Consider the following 24,183-nt stretch of genomic DNA (forward strand, 5'->3'; position numbering starts at 1 on the left):
TAAAGCAATGATATCACTGGAAATAGTCACAATGCAATGATATCACTGGAAATAATCACAATGCAATGATATTACTGGAAATAGTCACAAAGCAATGATATGACTGGAAAAAGTCACAATGCAATGATATCACTGGAAATAGTCATAAAGCAATGATATCACTGGAAATAGTCATAAAGCAATGATATCACTGGAAATAGTCATAAAGCAATGATATTGCTGAAAATAGTCACAAAGCAATGATATGACTGGAAAAAGTCACAATGCAATGATATGACTGGAAAAAGTCACAATGCAATGATATCACTGGAAATAGTCATAAAGCAATGATATCACTGGAATTTGTAATGGAATTATATGACTGGAATTTGTAATGGAATGATATGACTGGAATCTGAATTGAAACTGACCTTTATATAACCAGCAAAATAATGTGTTACCTTTTTCATCCTATGCAAAAACTAATAAACATTTCCTTTATTTGTCCTACATTTTTGACAAAATCCAGTGCATTAGTTATAAGTTCTGATGCACCAAGCTTATCTTAGGCACTAACTTGGACACATAAAACATCCAAGGGCAATAACTCTATTCAAAATGGAGTTTACAAGACAAAACAAAAAAGGCACAAATGGGTCTATGAGACAATGTCCATGCTAAATTGCATCAGAATATATTGAATGGTTTCTGAGCTGTGTTAGTTTATATAGGCAACATCCCATCTGATGACAACTGTCAAGGGTCATAACTCTATCCCAAATAGTGCTGATAAGACAAAACATATCAAAGATTTTGTATATTGGTTTTAACAAAACTTTATGAAAAGATTATTGGTAATATCACATTGAAGAAATGGGAGCAAAGTGCCTTTCTAAAAAATATACAGAGGCAGCAAACCTGTGTTGACCTGTCTGGGTATCAAACCTGTAACCCTTGGATTATGAGTCCAGCACTCAATGATCTGAACTACCACACCGTCCACATAAAAAAGGCACAGCTAGATGTACTTACCAAATTGTATCAGAAAATAATGAATGGCTCACAAGCTTTTTGGTTACAAGAATCTACTGTGGTGAAGATTTAAAACTGATGGAGAAAGGGCAATAACGCTGTTAAAATTAGAAACACAAATCTTTCAAAGGCACATGTAACAGGCAAGTCCCCTACCAAAAGTCACCAGATTATGTAAAAGGATTGAAGAGTTTTGGTAGCTACAGTAAGTATGAACAGACAGACTGACCGATGGAAGGACATATGGAAAAAGTGATTACTATATGGCTCCGCCATCCTGATGAGGGGCAATAACTCTTCAAAACTTGTAAATTCCATCAGTCTTTTAACATTGATTGTGAGACACTATAAATGAAGACATCAGAATCCTAAAACTTCATTCTCTGTTTCAGATATTCTTATTGCACAATTAAAACAAGAATATTGTGAATGGAACATTATATGCCTGCCCCATGATTTGTATTCCGCTATGTAGACACTAGTAGGACCTGGTTGATTCAGGAGTTCATTAAACACTGTGTCTCAATGACCTTAGCCAAAGGCTGATGTCTGTCATTCTGAACTAAATTTACTATGCAGAAACCAATATTTTCTTATCAGACTTACCTTGAATTTGACCACTGATCTTCAGACCCCAAAATCTATAGGTTTCTTTTGTTAACTTAAATATAAGCCATCCACAAAGTTTCGGCAAGGAAGCTTCTCTAAATTGAAAACTTATGTCCAAAACTTATCTGTCAATGAGACTCAATGACCCCTCTTCCTTGCCTTACCTGTAAGGTTTCCAAACTCCTTGTTCACAGTATGATGTCTAGAACAAAAGTCATTACACATGAAGCATTTTTCTTCATGAAGTCACTGACCTTTGATCTTTAGACTCCCAAACCAATAGGCTTTTCTTACCTAAAGTATATGTCAGTGACAAGATCGAGTGAATATACATTTTCAAGAACTGAATATTTTATGTGGAAATCATTTTATTTTTCAGCCACAATGATCCTAATACTTGACACCAAAATCAATCAGCTTTTTTCTTGTTCAGGTACAAACCATCCACAAAGTTTAGCCCAGATTTGTGGTTTAACTTTTAGACATTTACCTTCTGATCTCAAATCAATAAGCTCTGCCCTTACAGAAGTACAAGCCATCCACAAAGTATGGTCTTACTCTGTGATACAGAGTTAATTTTATTATGTATCAACTCTTGTTCTTATTTTAGTAATGGTGACGTTGTATTTTAGATGAAGAATAATAGGCTTCTTAAATTCCTCATGTGCAGCCATTCCCCCAGTCAGGTAACAGTAGACTGAGTAGAAAAGAAGTTATCATGAGGCAAGGAAAAAGAATCATAAAATGAAAGGAAAAAACTGAAAAATATATAACAATCTAAAAGCCTGATCATATGTTCCACAAATCTACCAAAAGATCTTGCATACATTTGAAATGTTTTTTAAAATGGGGGAATGGCTGGAAAGATTAGACTCACATTAATTCATTTCCCCATCTACATTTGTATGGCTCTATAAACATTTTCTAATAAAAGCCTGAAACCCTCTTGCTACCTGTATTTTTCCTTTTCATGATCCTTCTGTCCTAAATCATTTTCCTTAAGTAGTTCCTCCTCTGAACTGCTGCTATCATCAACAATGGATGGTTGTCTGTAGCGACGATGTGATGTGGGTTGCTTGGGGATTTGTGGTTCATACTGGAATATTAAAAAGTTGTATATTAATTCTAAAACATCTTAACTTTTACCTATCTAAAGTTGAATAATTAGCAAGAAATGATAAGAATTTTTTTGCTTTTACTAATGGAGAATCTTCAACCACTTTCAATTATCATTGACCATTTCAAAAAGTAAATTACTGTCAAGTTCTGTCTTGTTAAATTTGCATACAAATTAAATAAAAAACAGTATTTATTTGACATCAATTGTACAGATTCTGACAAGTACAAATACTCTGGGAACCACAGATGATGGACCCATCTATCTTATTATTCTCATAGTGGCAACAGATGAGTGTACAGATATACAGATGTCAAAGATGATGACCAGGTATATGCCCATCTACTTCATACATACAGGTACTCCCCGAGATATGCAATGGTTACATTCCTGGGACTTCTACATATGTTAGTTTTTATGTAAGTTGGATTTTACTTGGCAACATATGGGTAGTTTCATAAATGACATCATTGGGAGGGGTAAATTTAACAAAACACTATAAAACCCTTAAGATGATGAAAAACTGTAACTGAAATGATTTACACATACACATGAGAGGAGAATCTGATCTACATATTGCTAGTGCACTCAATTCAAAGATAAAAAAACAGTCTGTGTGCATGTTTATGGTTCATTTAGGAACCTGCAAGTATACATGTCACAATTACATACATCAATACATACATACATATGTACACTGAGGCCATACTGGATACCTGAGCGAGCATTCAGGAGGAACTAGATATCGTAAATCTTTTGGTTTAAAAAAAAAATATGTTGAAACAACCATTTCATTCAGATGAAGTAGTGATAACAAGATTTACAAGCTGTCTACTATGGCAGCCATGATGGATACTGAACTGTCACCATTGTCATGTTTGACCAAGCAGATAGCATAAAAAGTCTTTTGGCAAAACTCCGTGTTGACATGACCAGCTGTTCAGGAGAAGTAGTAATAACAAGATCATCAGGATGGCCAAGACAATAGTCATAATAGACATTGTTTCAAAACAATGATAACAGAAATGTATCACTGAAATAATATGCATATAATGAAATTATGTTACCTCTAAAAGTCGATAATCCATTTCTTGCATCAAAAATACATTAAGTAATCTCAATATTGAACTTTGAATATGGCAGTGATTGTCCTAAATATGGCAATGATTGTCCTAAATATGGCAATGATTGTGCTAAGTACAGCAATGATTGTCCAAAATATTGCAATGATTGTGCTAAGTATGGCAATGATTGTCCAAAATATTGCAATGATTGTGCTAAGTATGGCAATGATTGTCCAAAATATTGCAATGATTGTGCTAAATATGGCAACATTTGTCCTAAATATGTAAAAGTGCCAAAATCAAGTAGACTGGATCAAAATTTTAATTATGGAATACCATTAATTGTAATCTTGGCTGAGAAACTGAACTGCACAAGTCCAAATTATAGTTATCAGTGGGTAATATATAACTGAGTAGAAGTGAGATGACAAGATCTTATTAAACTAATGTGTTCAGAGATGCAAATCATCTAATGGCAAATAAATGTCAACCCAGTTTAGCTTACTGGAAATGGGTAAACAACAATATCAACCAACATACATTCTTAAAATTTTATATCACACATGGTAATTAAAGATGTCAACAGTTATCCAGGTACTCAGGTGCCCGCTCAGTGATAATAACCTAGATAATAATAAAAAAAAATTGGTAACCATTTAGTTCATGTAAACTACCCCCCACCCCCCCAAAAAAAAAAAAATTCCAAGTTCTGATTAAAGATTATATCTGGTGACGTCAGGAGTGAGCAAGACACAAAATAATGAGTACAGTTCAAGGCTCGTGCTGTGTGGTTACTGGCTGCTGCACATTTATCCATCATAGACCTCAGTCTACTGATCTTATATTTTTTATGTATGCAACTATTTGGCATTGTACGTCAATAAGTTTCCTTATTTTCTATTTACAGAAACTGTACATGACACATTTCCAAGAAACCAGAGAGGTTTCTTGAATTTGAAACCAACTGTCACAGATTCATTATATTTTGATGCTCACTTAGATAGTGGACCAGTCTATATTGAACAAAAAATGGCACCAAATATTAAGTAAATGGACTTTATTGATGTGACTCATTAATGTTATGACTGAAAATGTTTGAGGAGAGGGATTTTGTTAAACTGAAGAACATGTTGCATCAGGAAAAGGACAAATCAATAGCACTTTACAAAGTCTGAAAGAGGAATCTGACAGTGATATAATACAGCATTGAGATTTTGTAGAAAGGAATTTAGAACCATTCAGAAAAAGTTATTCATTTTGACTAGTTGAAGTGAGTGTTGTGTATAAATAATTTATCAATTTGTTTTGTGTCTATACTTTTGTACTAATAATCCACATGGATTTAGCTGATATGTGACACATTTTTAATGAACTGCAGAGCCAGGTAGGTAGCAAAAATAACTGTACATTTTTCATACAGCTTTCTGTAATTGTGGAATGTAATATGTCAATTGCTCTTTTTTATGTGCATTTTGCCACTAATATTAGTAATAATGATGCTTATACCTCTCTGGGGGTTGGCATATATAAACCTACAACAAAGCAGTTCAGGTTTACATTTAATACAATTTCCATCTGATAGGGTACCTGGGTAACCAATCATTAGGATCAGTGGGTACCCAGAAGATGTTTCCTAAAATTCTGACAGCTTTAAAGGTATTTCACCTTACTGAGCATGTGAGTTCTCTACAATAGGTGCTCAGGTATATCACACTGAATAAGTGTCTTACATGTGGAACATGTCAACTGTTTATATTGCTGCCTATTGACAACACCTTCATTTAATTAATCCCTTAGTATAGGTAAAATGTTCCTTTGTTTCAGTTTCAACTTCAAAGTTTTATTTTTTGTTGCCTTGAAAAATGTACATAGTATCTGGAAATTGTCTGTACTAATGAAAACTATTACAAATGTTGAAAAAAAAATGGAGCCAGAAAAATTGGAAAGTCATGATCTTGAGGTTTATTATGATGGGTAGGTACATATATAGATAGGTAGATAGACACACAGACAGACAGACAGACAGGTAAATGGCATTCTCTGCACATAACAGAGATCACTTTATTAACTTACATGGCTTTTTTCTGCTTTTATTTTGGGGTCTGATTCTGGTCGACTTAATCTAACTGACCTCGCTGAGTCTATCTGGTCACAAGCTAAAACAAAAAGAAAGAAGAAAAAACTGATTTGTGTTTGTAAAATACATGTCCCCATGCACCTGAAATTGTCATGGTTGGAAAATTCACAAATTTTGAAAAACTTCGAAAACTGCTATAATAAGCCCAAATAGATAATCTGGTGATCTACATGTGCATACAAACATGTGGACTAAATTTCATTCATGTACCTTAAGTTGTTTTCGCTTGATCACATTATATGTAGGTTTTATCGAAAATGTCAAATATGTGTACAATTAGACAAACTGATATAATGGCTTCAGAATTTAATCAGGTTGTCTGAATAGTGACAAAATAAGCCACCAAATCTGTTTTGTTCAAATTGAGTGTTCTTTCAGTCCATGCTACCAGTAGTGGGGGTATAACAAATAATATTCACAATATTAATTCTCCCTACTGTCTGAAATGAATCTCTCACTAAAGTGAATGATACTTCATGAAATCTATAATGCAATTCCATAGACTTGAAATAGGGATATAAATTTGTACACATGTGAAATATCATGGAATTTATAGAAAAACTTTCAATTTCAATATTATCAGTTATATTCAACAATATGCATGGATCTAAATAATGAAGATACATGATGAAATTACCAGGATCTCAGTTACAGCCTTTCTCAGAACAGAGATTTCTTATGTTTGTTTTTTAAAACTGGCAAAAGTCACAATACCATTTGCCAAACAATAATAATAATAATAATAATAATAATAACAGCAATATATTGTATTTATTCTCAGGGGACTGTTGAGAAGAAGGCTCATCTGACACAAGGCTGAGATAAATTAAAATGTACAGTATACAAATTTATGTACATTATTTAAATTATGTACAGTATTCAAATTATTTGCAGTATTCACATTACATACATTTTTCAAATTAATTGCAGTATTCAAATTATGTACAGTATTCAAATTATGTACAATAAAATACATGAACAGTATAGGTATTATCACAGACCGGAGGCAACAGAATATGGCAAATTTGTAAAAAGGAAATTTGTTAGTAAATGATGTTTCTCCCAAAAAATCCAGCCCTCCTTGAAAGACAAAAAAATTTCTTGATCTTGATATCATATAGTTAATGGGACCTAACTCTTACAGATTAACTCCCCATGCCTGTGCAAGGTGTCAACCATATACTAGATCGTCACCAGTTTTAGTGGAGAGATGTCATCAAGGTGACACAAGTCAGCAAAAAACATGCCATGTTCCCTCCTACACCTTCTGAGTGTTCCACCCCACCCCCAAAACTACATTTTAATAACAATAATACATTATACTGGTATAAAAATGATATACTGCTCCAAAAGTTAGGAGTGCTTACTACTGTAAGCTGGCAGAAGAGTGGACCACATTTTGCAAGCATAACTATTGGCCCCAAGAAAAAAATACCTTTGATCTGGTAAGGTAAAAATCAAAAGTAAAAGGAGAAGATAGTAGACTGTGATCACCAAAATCTAGCTCTCATAACATCTTCTAGGGATGAATGATTAAATAGGCCTATGAAGTAGCCATAGCCTTGACTTCATGGGCTTTAATTCTCCTGCTTTATCAGTGAGGGACATGTAAACTTTATATTGGTTGGTGATGTCATATAATAGTTCAATCCAATGATGTTGCATATCAAAAGTACAGGTTACAAAAAACACAAACCTACATGGTTAACAAGGAAATGATTCTGATTTTACATTGTTAGGAGTTGTAACTTAATTGAATGATATCTTGTGTGAATTTCAGCTCGAGCAACTAACATATTCCAGACATTAACCAATACACATTTAATAACTTGTAACTAATATACAAAACATATCGGGATAACTTCATATATGCCAAAATAACTTCAATTTTGCATGGCATGATTTGTTCAAATAAGTGTTTAATCTCTATTTTTCAGCGTTTCAACACAATGAAAAGCTCAAAATGAAATTATTTTTAAAAACTTTAAGCATATTCATATGTACAATAATACCTACAAGTTAACTACAGCTATTGGAGGAAGGAGGCAACAGATTTATCTTCAAGAAACCATAACATAATTGCAAATTCTCCTTTAAGTGATGACTTACAGGCTGACATGGAATCTTTTTTCCGTCTCCTTTCTCTTGCTGATAAATTAGGTAAACTCTGAAAACATAGTGAAAAAAGTCACACAAGTACTCTGTAATACCTAAAACATATAATACAATAATGTCATCTAAATTCTTTAATGTCTGATTTGCTGAGGTCAACTTCTTATTTTCTTTCCCCATTTTCAAGTGCTAAAAGTTCTTCTCACTCGATGGCAGTTATCTCCATGCCAACTGAAAATTTACTCTGGTGAAAATATCTAATGTGTACTTGAGCGAAATAAACAGTATAAATAATCTTGAACTTTTATTTGTACCATTACTTTGAGAAATGAGTAGAATGTAGGATTCAGTTTTGTCTGTCCATCCATGAATATCTGCATGGTGTACATATATCCATCCTCCTTACCTTAATCATTTATATTGATGTCTTCTGATGAACATCTGCAATGTTAATTATCCTGTACTCATTCCATCACACCATATATCACATAACAAGATATCACACAAGACAGAAAACCAGAAGTGGCTATAGCCCAAACAAAAGCTAAAGTATAAATTTTCACTTAAGAGTAATGTTGAAAATATAATCAAACATTTAACAATTCAATAAAATGTCTCAATACACCTAATTATTAAACTATCTTAACCCTGAAAGTGATGGGTTCATTTGGTATGACCATGTTACCTATACTGGTTTGCTTCTAACTGCCCATCTGTGTATGTTAAGTAGTTTCAGAACAATACAGACTTTCTGAGTCAAATCCATATAACTACTGCATAACTTGTGTTTATATTCAGAATGGGGTGAACTGTACCAACTGTATGCATGCAGATTTCTAACATGAAAAATGTCAGTGAAATATGTGTTCATAGTTACCACAGCCCCCAAGAATAGGAAATAGGGTGAAAAAGTTTTTTTTTTTTAAAATCAAATATAATTTACATTTTTCCATCAAATATAATGATCCAAAATATCTACTGTATATGCCCACATACAAGGCATGTCCAAATGCAAACAATGTGTACCATCAAATAATGTACCTGGCCCAGCAAATCAGGGTCAGTGTTGTCTGCTGTACTGATTACTCAAAACAATAAGCAAAGACCAAGATCTGCTGGTGCAAGTGATAACAGATCTGGGTCTGTATTGTTTATTCTACTGATTACTCAAAAAAAAAAGGACCATAAACCAAGATCTGCCAATGCATTATATGATAGCAGATTTGTGTCAGTGCAGCTTGCAGTTAGCCTCAGCTTATAAGCAAATATATAAGGTACATGGATAGTACAAAATTTTTGTCAACATATCATTTTATATTGTCAGTTCATTATTTCTACTTCTTAACTGGTTCAAATTTAACTTTTTAAATTGACCATGGATTTTAGTATGTTACAAGTTACTTCTAAAGTTTTCAATCGCCCACAAACTATTTAGATAAGAAATATGACTACTGAAGTATGTATGGTTTAAATGATAATGAAACCAATACTACTCATAACAAAAATTATAAATAATTCTAGCATTTAATCTGGTCAAGAAAATTTTCTTTTTAAAACTTCCACTAATAAACTTTCTGCACTTTCCAATATATGAAGTAATGGATGAGCTGCATTTGTGACTGTTTTAAAAGATGTATTATCAATACATATGACAAAACTGAGGTTTTATAATATCATTTCTTACATCTCAAGGCATTCTAAAATGTTATTGTATACCTCTTCTAATGTTAACCTCGTTTGAGCACAATCATCAAAGGCTTACTTGGTCTACAAATTTGGTGTTGTAATCTTCTACAGTTTCTTCAGCTCTGCAAGTTATTCTTGCAATATTATCAGGTACAGCAGTATTATCATGGCCATTAGTCTTGGTCTGCCATCTATAATGACATACTGCTTTTCAATTATAGATGGAATGAAACATATGCTGCAAGCCGCAAGCATCCTTCAAAAGCCAAGTAAGATCTGAACTGGCATTTACATTATTTTTCTATATGTGATTATTAGTAAAAATGCCAAAAACCAAAACTATCTGAAAGAAACTAAACCTTACAATTACAATCCTAACAGATTAAGATTGTGACCTGCTAAAACTACAAGCAAACTAACATTAATGAAACTCTGCTTGTGAGCAGTGCAGTCTTTAAAGGAATGATCTGTATTAAATTTTTTACAGATGAAGTCAGAATTGTATTTTTTCAAGGTGATAAATATAAAGGTAACAAAAAAGATAACTTTTAACGAAAATCATATGGTATTTGTGCAGATTCAATTTTTAAGATAAAATATTTTCTAAGACACTTGGCACATAAAGAGGGGGCATATGATCATTAATTATATGGTCCCCACATACTGACAGAGGTTCCATTTGACCATTAATTATATGGTCCCCATATAGAGAGGTTCCATTTGACCATTAATTATATGGTCCCCCTATACTGACAGAGGTTCCATTTGACCATTAATTATATGGTCCCCACATAGAGAGGTTCCATTTGACCATTAACTATATTGTCCCCACATAGAGAGGTTCCATTTGACCATTAATTATATGATCCCAACATACTGACAGAGGTTTCATTTGACCATTAATTATATGGTCCCCACACAGAGAGGTTCCACTTGACCATTAATTGTATGGTTTCCACATACAAAGGTTCCATTTGACCATTAATTATATGGACCCCACATAGAGAGGTTCTATTTGACCATTAATTATATGGTTCCCACATACAAAGGTTCCATTTGACCATTAATTATATGGACCCCACATACAGAGGTTCAATATGACCATCAATTATATGGTCCAGATAGAGGTTCCATTTGACAATTAATTATATGGTCCCCACATACAGACAGAGGTTACATTTCACCGTTAGTTAAGTCGGTGTACAGATAGCGGTTGTCATTTGATCATTAATTATATGGTCCCCATATACAAAGGTTCCATTTGACCATTAATTATATACAAACCCAGCATAGAGAGAGGTTACATTTGAAAATTAATGTTATGTTCCCAGCATAGAGAAGAAGGTTCTATTTCATCATTAATTATAAGATATCAGTGTACAGATAGTGGTTCCATTTGGCCAGTAATTATATGGGCCCAGCATAGAGACAGAGGTTCCATTAGACCACTAATTATTGGGTACCAGAGTACATAGCTAGTTGACATCATCCATCAATATATTGCTCCCACACTATCAGTTTTAACTGTTAAACCCATTTAAAACAAGCTCAGATTTCATGAGTTTTCGGACACTATGAAGGAAAGATTTAAGTCCATTTGAACTGGAAACTACTGAAGTTGCATTACCGCCTAAGAATGACATTTCACAAAACTTCCGAAAAATGAGCAACTTTTTCATGTCCTATAAAATTCTGGGCAAGCAACTGCAAATTACACTTGCTCAGCAAAACTGTCCATTTGTCCTGCAGGAAAAATGGAGTTTTCAAACCCTGGTCGATATTTCAATTATACTACTGCTTGTAATCCATGTTTCAACAAATTTCTCATGCAAGAAACTAATTTCTGGATCCCAAAGCAGGTTGATAATCCAAATGATTACATGATCTTGTCTGTCTTTGCGAATATTCTGGCAATAATATGCACCTTCTCCTACACCATTCATGACACAGACCTTAAACACGGGAATATGACTGGGGACTGGTCTATAGATATGAAGAAAGGTTTTGGAATTTTGATCTCTGTGGGGCAAAGCTTGGGGGGTCATGGACACTTTTGCATGCAAAGAAAAAAAGGAGGGAGTATAAGGATAGCTGGGGAAATCACGTGCATACACAGCAGATACTTATAGATTCAAATGGGTCCTAGCATTTTCCTTTAACTATATCTTAAAGCTGTATTTGAGTACCAACCCTTGGAGTTTCTTCCCCAAAGAACACGTTATCCTCCTTTGAGCTGGAGTTGCTGGAGGATTTAGAACCATCTGTTGACTTCACCGCATTCTGCTGATTATATATTTCCTCCCGCCTTTGAGGCAATCCCTGACTCTCTGCTGCCCTCGGAGGAGCTGGCAAGGGACGTGGGATCTCTACTGGCTTTGGCTTAAAATAGAAAAGATATCTTTACAATATGCATATTTAGGCTGTAAATGTCTTTTACATTTGTAAATGCTGCTAGGATTTAAATTTTTAAAGATACATTTTTTAAATATGTCAATAAAAAACCAAATATACAAAATGAGCAAACCAAAACTTTTAATTGCAAAGCTTTATTTTTTGAGGAATTTATGTCAAATGTTCGATGGTCCAACACTCACAATTTATATACTACTTATGTAAATGCCATATGGTCATATGGATATACTAGTGTGACATGTACACCAAGTGTCATAGAGATATACTAGTGTGATATGTATACCAAGTGTCATTGGGATATACTAGTGTGATATGTACACCAAGTATCATAGGGATATACTAGTATGATATTTACACCAAGTGTCATAGGGATATACTAGTGTGATATGTATATCAAGTGTCACTGGGATATACTAGTGTGATACGTATACCAAGTGTCACTGGGATATACTAGTGTGACATGTATACCAAGTGTCATTTGGATGTACAAGCGTGATATGTATAGCAAGTGTCACTGGGATATACTAGTGTGACATGTATACCAAGCATCACATGGATATACTAGTGTGATATGTATACAATGTGTCATAGGGATATACTAGCATGATATGTATACCAGGTGTTATTGAGATTACATAAGTATTTTGTACACCCTGTGTCATATGGATATACTAGTGCACCATGTAAACCAAGTGTCACTGGGATATACTAGTGCACCATGTAAACCAAGTGTCACAGGGATATACTAGTGTGACATGTATACCAAGTGTCATAGGGATATACTAGCGTGACATGCATAACAAGTCTCATATGGTTAAATTAATGTGACATGCATACCAAGTGTCATAGGGATAAACTAATGTGACATGATTACCAAGCGTTGTAGGGATATACTAGTGTGACATATATACCAAGTGTCATAGGGATACAACAGTGTGACACTTATACCAAGTATCATGGGGATGCACTAGTGTGACATGTATACCAAGTTTTGTTGGGATAGCTGTAACCTGTGTACCAAAAGTTATAGAGATATAATGAATAGTTTTGAAGTTTTGCTCTTGAATCAAAAGTGTGAATGAGAGCTGGATGATTGAACAGATTCAAGGGGGGAAAAAACATGCACACAATAAAGAACTGCTGACACACAAACCAAAAAGCACTAGTGACACACATATTTTGAAATGAGAACAAATATTAATGATAGCATGTATTAGCCCACTTGACTACTGGCCTTCAGTATACGGTAGCCCAAATCAAGTATTTTGGTAGCCTCTGAGCACTGAGTACATGGTTTGAAGGATTATGTTCTTTATAAATATTGCTGGTTTGGGGGGGGGGATTTTGTTGGGGGGTTTTCAGGTAAATGCACTGAAAATGTCAGATACAGTCAATAATATTTCATTATGAACTGCTGTTATTATTTTGGGTATAACGTCAGTTTTCTGCACATGATAGGCTATACACAGCTGCCAGTATAACAAGAGGAGACAGAACCTGGCAAAACCCCAGGAAGAACCGCTGACCCACTAGAAGCTACTGGCATGTTTTCTCACAGACCCACATTGGTTAAGCTGAAGACTCAGAACCAGACCGAGGTGGGATGGCAGCATTAGTTAAAGGCAAGTGCTTTAAACCATCTGGACTCCACAGTCCTACCAAGAAGGTTTGTAAAGTTTCCTTCATTGCATACAGATTTTCAGTTAGCAAATCAGACGGCTATGATACAAAAGCTTGGCTTGGAAATGGGTATTAATTTTATTTCCTGTGTAAATATACTTACATTTTCAAATACGGACCTTGAAGAAGGGCGGGCTCTAAAACCAGAGTCACCACTGGAAGAGTCCACCTCACCATTGGACTTGTGAGAATCTTTGCTGTACTTTGTTAACACCGACTTCTTCTTTTTTTTCTGGGGTGTCCCTGCGCTGTCATTCTTTTTAGGCGTTGCTGGTCTTGCCTGCAATAATGGAGAAACATTTTAAACATGTCAATACTGTACATTATAATATTCTGGCATAAATGAATATTATTGCATTTAGTTATTACACTGTATATGAGATGTGATACTTTTCGCAAATACATTTAAATGATGAGCTATTTTATATTGCATCTGAGTAAATTTGACCCCAAAAATTCCAGACTATAAGTTTATGGTCAACTGTACATCAGTATCAGTTTTGTTTGGTTTTGTGAATTCTTCTTCCCACAAAGGCTGCCTAGGTTATAGGTAGGATGCTCAGCATTCCCTTCCCTTATTACCTATTCTCCTAATGATAATGTGATCAGGAAATGTATTTATTCGTGGGGTTAAAAACATTTTTCAGCACATGCCAATAACTTCTATTATATCTCATACTGAAACACTGCATTTGAAAGTGAGACTCGCTCAGATTGCTATAATTTCATGGGCTGAAATCTTCATGAGGCAACTCTGTTATCGTGAGAAGCTCAGAGTATATTACCCGCTTCAGCCACGATGACAGGGTTTGATAAGAGTCATTTTCTATCTCCTCGAAGTATCCCTGTGTTTTGAGAGCACAGATGTGATCATGCAAAGCTGCTTCTTTTGACTATGACAGAGAGGGAGCATATGACAATGTTCTGATTGCCGAATGAATGCAACGTATTCTTGGTGATAATGCCTGGTTGTACCATGAGAACCATGGAACCAGCTAATGTGAACTAAAGATGGTTGTGCCATAAGGACCATGGAACCATCTAATCTGTACTAAAGATAGTTCATGTCCACAAAAAGCACACATAATTTGCTCACCCTGCATGCCAGCTTTGTAAGATAGGAGCTTCAATGGGACCCTGGCTAAAGACCTGAATTTGTCTGAATTGAGGGATATCAGCACCCATGAGAGATTTCATTTCAGAAAACAGGGTGAGGGACTTTGGTCTATTCAAGTCAAAATTAGCTAGGTCTGAGAGATCTTTATCATGACTGATATATAATCTGCCATGATGTCAGAATGTGTCAGTTATCATGGAACAGTAGCCTTTAGTGGCAATCAGGGCCATCTTATTCTCCCCATAAAGCCAGGGAATAATTTCAGCCAATTCTGGGATTTAAGTACTCAAGAGACAATGTTACTGTCTTTGCAACAGCCCCCTGAATATATGCCACTTACCTTCCTATGTCTTCAAACTGGAGGGTCTTCATGCTGATGAGATTCTCTCCATGACCAAAAGTCTGGAGAGAGCATGGTGAAGGAGATGATGGCCTAGACAGAGATGGAATACCTATGACTGTGGCTGTTTGAGAATATTCAGCCTCCTGGGTAGACCAACTGCCAGATCAAGAAGACCGTTGACTTAGGACTTGTACTATCTGAGGGGAGTGATCAGAATCAGTTTCCTAGTTTAACCCCTTAATTAAAAATCTTGGTGAAAACCTATGGACTGATGTTAGAGCCAAATGCGACAGCTGGATGTTGATAAATAGTTCTGAGGTAGGCAAATCAAAGAAATTTGGGCTGCACCGGATGTGTGAAACTTTATTTATTGCCCCACCTCCACCATGACCACTGGGTATGGCAACATCCTAAACTGAGCAGGCTGATTTGAATTGGGCCATGTCTGTTTCTGTGTTTGTCCAGAGAATGATCCTTTATCCCATTGACACCAATCATCTTTCATCTTTGCTAGAGACTGATTGAGTCTATAGTGTTGTTGTTGTGATTTGGATTTTTAACGTAGCTTTAACAATTTTTCAGTCATATCGCTACAATGTCTGCAATGTGACAGTTTATAGTGATGTCTAGCATTGGGGCATCATGCTGCAGACAGTCCACCCAGTCACATTATTCTGACACCAGGCCGACCAGTCCTAACACTAACCTCTTAATGCTGAGCACCAAGCGAGGCAGCTGTTAGTACCATTTTTGTAAGTCTTTGGTACGACTCTGCCAGGGATCGAACCCACGACCTCCCGCATCCAAGGTGGATGCTCTAACCACTAGTCTATAGTGTTGTTGAGGATAAGAAGCAAGAGCCTGTCTCCTCACTTCCTCTATCTTGTCCAAAGAGAATGGGCAACCCAAAAGGTGTCAAGGTGGGGTGGAATTTGAGAGTTGCACTAAGTCAAGATTAGCAGAAACATTTAGGGCATTTGCTATAGAATGGTACAATATTCTGTTAATGACTGGCGATCCAGGCTGTGGACTTCTATGCATGGTCATTATCTGATTTCTAGGTGAGCCAGAAAATTGCTAATGACAGAAGATTTAACATTGACAAAGTGGTGACAGTTTTTCAAACCAGCTTTGATGTTGAGTGGAAAACCTTAATGTCCACTTTATAGAAAGAAGGAGGAGTTATACTGATGATGACAAATTCTGTATCATGGGCCAGAAGCTCCATCTGAAGGCAGCTTGGTGTGTTGTGTACCAACGGGAAGAAAAGAAACCTCTGGTATCCATAGCTAATTCTGATGAAGAGGCAGTTAGCTTTTTCTTTGAATTTGACAGACTGTAGTAGAAGATGAAAGGAAGCAGGCCTTGACCATAAAGGCCTCTGTGGTGATAGGGGATGAAGGGCATTCAGAGGCTCACAATGCCCTACAAATCTCCACCATGGCCATGAAACAATGCCTTCTTCATAGCTGGTTCAGAGAAGGAGAGCTCATCAGGATACACTAACTGATGCTGTGGGATATCTTTGCCTACCTCTCTATAGTGGCATAGAAAATGTAATGCTGTCTAAGCCACACGAGTCTCTGTACCTACCCAAAAGGGAAGGCCATAAACAAAGAGAAGGCAGTACCTGTTGGATGGACATGCCCCAGCATGGATGGATGGCTCACCAAGAGCATAGAAGGTACTGGTGTTGACTGTAAATGACCATACAGATGGCTTGGGGTTTTCATAAATGGTTGTGCGGTAGCTGTAGTGATCGGGACAGATCTTTCATTAAGATCCCCGTACAGGTCTAGTACTCGCCATGTCAAAGTAGTGGAGAAATGGATGGATTTCTCACTTAGATCCCTGTAAAGCTCCAGAACCAACCTTGCAATATTAGAGATATAGCGGACTATCCTATTAATAAGGTTGCCATGGAGTTCTAACACCTGCTGTGATGTATGAGTGGAAAGACAGAAGGATCTATCACTTAGATCTCTATACAATTCAATATTGCATGGCCCTATGGGATTTGTAAAGCTTTCAGACTTGACTAAACTATAGTTGGAAGGGAGAATTTATGGTTCAGATGGTTGGATGGCTTGATTGACAGCAAGGACATTACTGTACGGTGTCATTTCCTTCATTGATTGATCATAAAGATCTGTAACAAATACCATCTGTCCTGACCTAAAGGCCATGCTCAAGGCAAACAGGGGCACTTATACCCAGTGGGCTGCAATGAAAAGGTGGTACACTCTCTCATACTATCATTTCTTATAACTGAGTAATGAGATGAGCTTAGGGACAACCTTTGCCCCAAATTCAAGAATATGTCACCTCCTGCAGCAAGTGATGCACCTGCAGCTCCAGCAGCGATAAAGGTGAGAGTGGTGATGGTGAGACTTCTGCCCATGGCTCTTCTACTTCTGTGGAGGTTATCATACCTGATGGCATTTTCTGTCTCAATTTTGGAAGGGGGGGGGGGTCCAAGGACACCCCTCCCCCACCAGGCTCACCACTGATTCAGTTATAGGATGAATATTCAAGAGATCAGATTGTTCAATGCTGGACTTGTGTCTTTTTCAGTCTTTTTTCCATAAAATTGCAAAAAATAGTAGACTACATATCTCTGGACTAAGACATGCAAACACTGCATGTCCCAGGAGAAGCAAACTTAGTGACAAGTGAAGCATTAGTCATGGTTGTCATTGTGAGCTTAACATTTCTTGCATCTGAACATTTTGTCATCATTCTTTAGATTCTGAAATAACAAAAGCAACAAAAGGTTAATAAACTATGCACCAAAATGTGTTAATATGTCACAAAACCACATGTTAACAACATAGCAAATGAAAACACATAGCAAGAGCAACTAACGTGAAGTACAACATGCAACAACAAAACTCTTTTGAAGCTAATGGTCTGAAATAGCAAAGTTAGCAAATGGAGAAAAATTCACATAAAAATTGGTAAAAACAAATGTATATAACCTGGCATAGATATGTTATTATGCACATACTAAATGGATTCTCAAGAGGTCTCTGCATGATGTAGACTGATCAACAGAGAAGGCATAAAATTGGTGATACCTGGTGGTGTCAAGGAGATGTAAAGATAATATGCAAGAGTTGTTGCCCTTTGTCTATATGCTATTGAAGAAAAGAGCCCTTTATGGAGGGCTGGATTCAAGTGGTAGTAATGTTTATATTGGAATGAAAAACTCTAAGCTGACAAAAACTGGGTGTGAATATTGATAACATTACTATGTTATTAAATTTGTTTCTTTCTTACTGTCTATGAGATAGGTCCCATATCAGTCATATTTGCCCACTTGTATTAGCAGAGGGTCTATACAACCAGGATTGGGTCATATTGACTAATATAGTCATAGTATTAGTTGTACTCAGAGCCTAATACCATGCATGTCTGTTACACTGTTACCACTTAAATTTGTGGGTTAGAGCAGTCTAAAAATTCAAGCATGTGTTTAAATTACACATGACCATAGTGGAAGAGAGAATGTTACTCCAGAACAGAGTGCTCAGACAGACAAAGGGAGCCAACTCTTCAAGCACACACAAGGCATGATAAGGAAGCTATATTAATTACATCAGTGTGTGCATATTATGTTGACCTTCAACCAAGGAAGCAGACACAAATTATATTAAAACCTGATCAAACTGATATTCAGGCAAATCTTATCAGTTATAAAGAGCCAATTACCCATAACTCTCTGATGATGACCCATGCTTGCAGATAAACCCATTTCCATTTTTACAAAAGTTTTGTAAATTTTTAGAAAATGTCATATCTGATGGAAAGCCATTTTCACCTAATTTACAAAGTAGTGGACCTCCCTGGGTCTACTATAAGAGAAACAATATGTTACATTGACCTTCAGTATTCCCTTCTATATGAGCATGCAACCACTCTAAGGAAAGTCTTCTATTGTTTCTGTGAAATAAGTGCTGGTTAAAGATTCAATATAAAGCATACAAAAAAATGACCCTAGTATAAAAATAATAAACATAGTTCACTTGTTCCCAGTATGGAATAATACACATAGTTCACTTGTTCCCAGTATGGAATAATGCACATAATCACTTGTTTCCAGGATAGAATAACAAACATTGCTCACTTGTAGAATTCCATTTTCTACAATGAAAATGGTATTTTCAAAGATTTCCCCAGACATATCAAGATAAGTAAAAATCACTACATTCTCTGGATAAATGACTATCAACAATGAAATTTTTTATCAAGTTGTCTTAATTGCATAATGAATAAACAAAAATACCTCATGGAGCCATGGTGGCTTGTTGGACTCAATCAAAAGTATGCAGGTTCAAATTATACTATTGGACTAACCTGGGTAAACTACTGTGGTGTGTCCTTGGGCAACTCCAACTGCCCTGGCACTAAATAACCTACTTGTGTTGCTGTGCCCTAAAGCACCAAACTAAAAATACCTGATTCTATTTATTATTGGTCAAAAACACATTCTGCTATAAACCACAAATACAGAGTAGTGGTGGGACTTACATTTACAACAAAACAGTTGTATTAACACCCATTTACAATGAATGATGATGAAACCTGTTCTTGCTCTATAATATGATACAGGTCTAGAAATTATAACCTCTGTGACTACATGTGATACTGCAGAAACAAACCTCTTTCACTGTCTTGGCAATAACAGTATCATTTCCATCTTCTGAAGATCCAGAAGATGACAGCTGCTTTGCAGATTTTTCTTGCTGTGGTTGTAACACTTTATCTTCTACAATTGGATGCAGGTCCCTGTTGGCCTGGTCTGATGGTTTACGATGATGGCTGAGAATTCGTGGAGCTGGTACGGGTACACGGGGCTCATCTGCTTCTATCTCTATTTTTGACACACTTACTACTGACCCACTATCTACTAAATCTAAAGGAGGTGGTGGCAGCACTGCTGGCGGTCTGCTCCTGACAGAGTCCACAGATTGTACAGACTGTACAGATCTCTGAGATGCAGCTGATGATGGACGGCTACGGCCACTACTAGTACCTGGTCGTCGACTGGAAAGAATTATGAAGAACTTTTAAATCCTCACTAATGTTTTTGAGAAAATCCACCAAAGATCAGTTCAACTTATTTGGAAACGAAAAATGTACTGATGATTGTGAATTCGTTTATTTTTTAATGGTATCTATTTTCATGATTTCAGAAGAAAAACAACAATTTTTCTTGTTTTTGAAATTTGTGGATTGCTTATGTAAATAATCTGATCATGAATTATAGAAACTTTAGAGAAATTTACAATGTGAAAAATGCCTCTCAAATATACTTGACAGAACGTGTACGCATAGCTGATTGATGAGTCCTGACTGTAGGAGTTTCAAGCCTTGCTGGTTGTGAGAAATAAATGTGTTGCAATGAATATATTTAACTTAAACTGTTTTTGTTATTAGAGAATGAGTATTTGTCAGCCACTTTTGAGAACTGTGATCAAGTCAGAGGGTCAAGTGATGTAGTACATGACAAGGCAAAGAAATTTTTGTTCATGGTTCTAAACTGGAACACATTTAATTTCTATGATTTTTCATCTGTCATGCAATGTTACAGTTGCCATGGATCACCTGTATTTTCAAGACTTAACCTTTACAGATACATTGTCATGCCAAAGGGAAGATGCCAGCAGATATTTCTATACCCATGTAATTACTTTTCATACGAAAAATGTCGACAACTTGCATATGAAATGAGTATTTTAAAGTGTCTCAGTAGATTCCCACCAACTTTCACACAATGCATGCTGTTGTAATCTATTTATCAAGAAGATAACATCAAAATGACTGCCAACTTATCAAAATCTAGTTGCTATAATGACCTAGAACTGTTCCAATTCCTTTGGCCAATCTTCTATTCTATTTTGCCCATGTGCAGATATCTAGAATGGAGGCTTGACCAAAACTGTATCATTAAGTATGAAAGATGGTGGAAATTGAGACAGTTGGAATTCTTCTCTCAAATGCAGGTTCTTGACATTTTCTTGTTAAAAGTAATTACATAAATATATACATATTGTCTAGAATATTTAATCTGGCATGTCAATGTGTTAATAAAATTGCACACTCTAGGAAATACTGGTGATCTATGTCAAGTGCAACCATGTCTGACCAGATGAATATAATGAAGTTCTGACATTTTCTGTCACTTAACTTCTCCCTTTCCTTATTTTTAAAAAGACATTAAAAGGAAAAGAAGGTCGCCTAGACACAAATACCACTAAGAAATCAAGGGCTATGTGTTGTGCAACTGCATTTTTTTTATTACAAACCTTTCATTACATGTTTAGCTAAGGAGCATAATATTTATATGGCTTAGACCCGTTTCAGCATCATGCTTGCATCAGGTGTCTGTGGTTCTTTAGTAAAAGCATAAGAAATGTAATGGAAAAGTGTACTGTGTTGACTATAATGAGAACAGGAACAAGTAACTCATCCAACTTACTCATCCCAAGAACAAGTGCTTGGGACAATTCTTACTAAGCCCTGTAAAGTATAAACTGATAAACATCAACGTTCTTGTGTACATCTAGCAGTGTGTTCCAAATTAGTCTGCTAGATTCCAATCTATGGTGGGCTTCAAAATCAGTTATCAAAGTCATTATTGTTGAGGTGATGGGTTTATTTTGTTTCTTTATTTTAATATAAGTTTTCTCATCAAAAATGAAGTGGTCTTGCAATAAATGTAATACTCAAAAATGTATCTGATTGTCTGCAATTCCATGACAGAATCTGCAGAGACAGTATGAACCATCTGTATTTGGGGGAATTGTGACAGCAAATATTACTAGATGGGATATTCCCATCAGTTGATGAAATGAACTGGGAATGCAGATTGTGGTTGTTTACTGATTACATCCAAACAGACTTGCATTGAAATATAAGAGTCATAAAAACTTTGGACTCAACGAGGTCCAGATTAGCTTGTATATGATAATGTGTTAAAGATTGATGTCAACTTCAAATTTTACTCTGGGCTTGGAGATAAGAAATGGGATTGTAGTTTATACCTTCAATAGCCAATCAAAACTCATGTTCCTTATGCCTTCAACAGCCAATCAAAACTCAAGTTCCTTACATGTTCTGTTTCGTTACAAGTGTGTATGATGCAGATATAAATATAAACATGGAAGTAAGACATTTACAGATCAACGGAATCAAAGATTGTACTTTTTAAACTATATTAACTGAAATCCAATACACTCCATTAAAGGTATTTTTCAGAAACCAAACTGCTAACAGACAGAACTGACAGCTAGATGGAGAGAAAGGCTGACTGATGAACATTACTACTTGGCTCTGCCAACTTCACTGATGCAATATAGACTGATCTTGAGTAAATGCAATCTGCACTAACACTTAGGTCAATGGAAAAAAGATAACCATGGTGGCCTGCTTTACTGCCCACATCAAGGCACTGACAGTCAAGGTTTTTGCCCACAATTTAGTGTGTGTGTGTAATTTTGATTTTTAACAAAGCTTTAACAATTTTTCAGTCATATCGCTACAATGTCTGCAGCATGGCAGTTTACTGTGATGTCTAGCACTGTAGCATAATTACACAAACATGTAGCATGATGTCCCACCCAGTCAGATTATCCTGACACTAGGCAAACCAGTCCTAACACTAACCTCTTAATGCTGAATGTGTAGCGAGACAGCTGTTAATACCATTTTTATAAGTATTTGGTATGACTCACCCAGGGTAAAAACCTGTTACCTCCACATCCAAGGCAGATGCTCTAACCATGTAACACCACCAAAGCAGTCACAATTTAGTGAGTTGTAAAAGCAAATGGGGTAACTTGATTCAGCATATTCAATACACATCTGATGCTATAATTTCTAGACATAGCAAAGTCTATAAAAACTTTTGACTCAAAATGGTGCAGAGTGTATTTCTAAAGTCCAAACAACTTAATCTCAGCAATTATGCTAAGGTTGAAGATAGGGTTTTCAAACTACTTGGCAAGATCTGTACAGGTGTTACACCCAGTCAAATTATTAAAATAACCAGGTATGTAGCTGACCAATCAGGTGCCATTAAAGTCTGTTCACCTCCTTACACTGACCAATCAGGTGCCATTAAGAGGTATGTTCACCTCCTTAAACTGACCAATCAGGTGCCATTAAGAGGTCTGTTCACCTCCTTAGACTGACCAATCAGGTGCCATTAAGAGGTCTGTTCACCTCCTTAGACTGACCAATCAGGTGCCATTAAGAGGTATGTTCACCTTCTTAGACTGACCAATCAGGTGCCATTAAGAGGTATGTTCACCTCCACAGGCTGACTGAAAATAACAAGAACAGTTAATCATTTTATATTTACACTCTGTCTTAATGGCATTAAAAAAATCCTTAAATATTTAATAGAAATGAAACTTTCTCCAATGCTTATATCAAGAAAGAAAAAACATCAATACACCAAATTTTGATATCATAAAATTAGTTCCATAATGTAAAGCACAAAATTTTAAGTCTGCAAATGTTTTTTGCTTTTCCTCTGGAGTATTTAAGCCAAAGATATGAAAACATTACCTTTGTCTGGTTTCCTCCAGGAATATAGCTATATTTTTTTTAATGTATGGATCCCTTAGTATTTTGTTGACTGTCGGTCGTTTACCAGGGTCCTGATGTAACATCAATTTTATCAACTGGATTAGGTCTGCAGAATACTGTTTTGGCATCTGTGGCATCTAGTGGAAATATCACAAGTATTAAAGACATTTTACATCTAGGGGAAATATCAAAAGATTACAGGCATTTTACATCTAGGAGAAATATCACAAGTATTACTGGCATTTTACATCTGGGGAAATATCACAAGTATTACAGGCATTTTACATCTAGGGGAAATAT

At 35.8% G+C, this 24,183-nt stretch overlaps 1 protein-coding gene across 2 annotated transcripts in view; it reads right to left on the minus strand.

Annotated features, from left to right (window-relative positions):
* LOC149793619 (uncharacterized) overlaps positions 1–24,183 on the minus strand; it is a 68,363-nt gene that overhangs the window by 32,970 nt on the left and 11,210 nt on the right. For both annotated transcript variants that reach the window (XM_089967587.1, XM_089967585.1), the window contains exons 6-12: positions 23,863–24,020; positions 19,950–20,334; positions 13,932–14,108; positions 11,927–12,115; positions 8,048–8,105; positions 5,875–5,957; positions 2,574–2,716 (exon numbers count right to left, since the gene is read on the minus strand). In XM_089967587.1, the coding sequence (XP_089823713.1) occupies positions 2,574–2,716; positions 5,875–5,957; positions 8,048–8,105; positions 11,927–12,115; positions 13,932–14,108; positions 19,950–20,334; positions 23,863–24,020 (1,193 nt within the window). The remainder of the gene's footprint in view (positions 1–2,573; positions 2,717–5,874; positions 5,958–8,047; positions 8,106–11,926; positions 12,116–13,931; positions 14,109–19,949; positions 20,335–23,862; positions 24,021–24,183) is intronic.

Source organism: Sinohyriopsis cumingii, chromosome 8 (assembly GCF_028554795.1).
Source record: "Sinohyriopsis cumingii isolate HCF-2022 chromosome 8, ASM2855479v2, whole genome shotgun sequence".
Classification (NCBI taxonomy): domain Eukaryota; kingdom Metazoa; phylum Mollusca; class Bivalvia; order Unionida; family Unionidae; genus Sinohyriopsis; species Sinohyriopsis cumingii.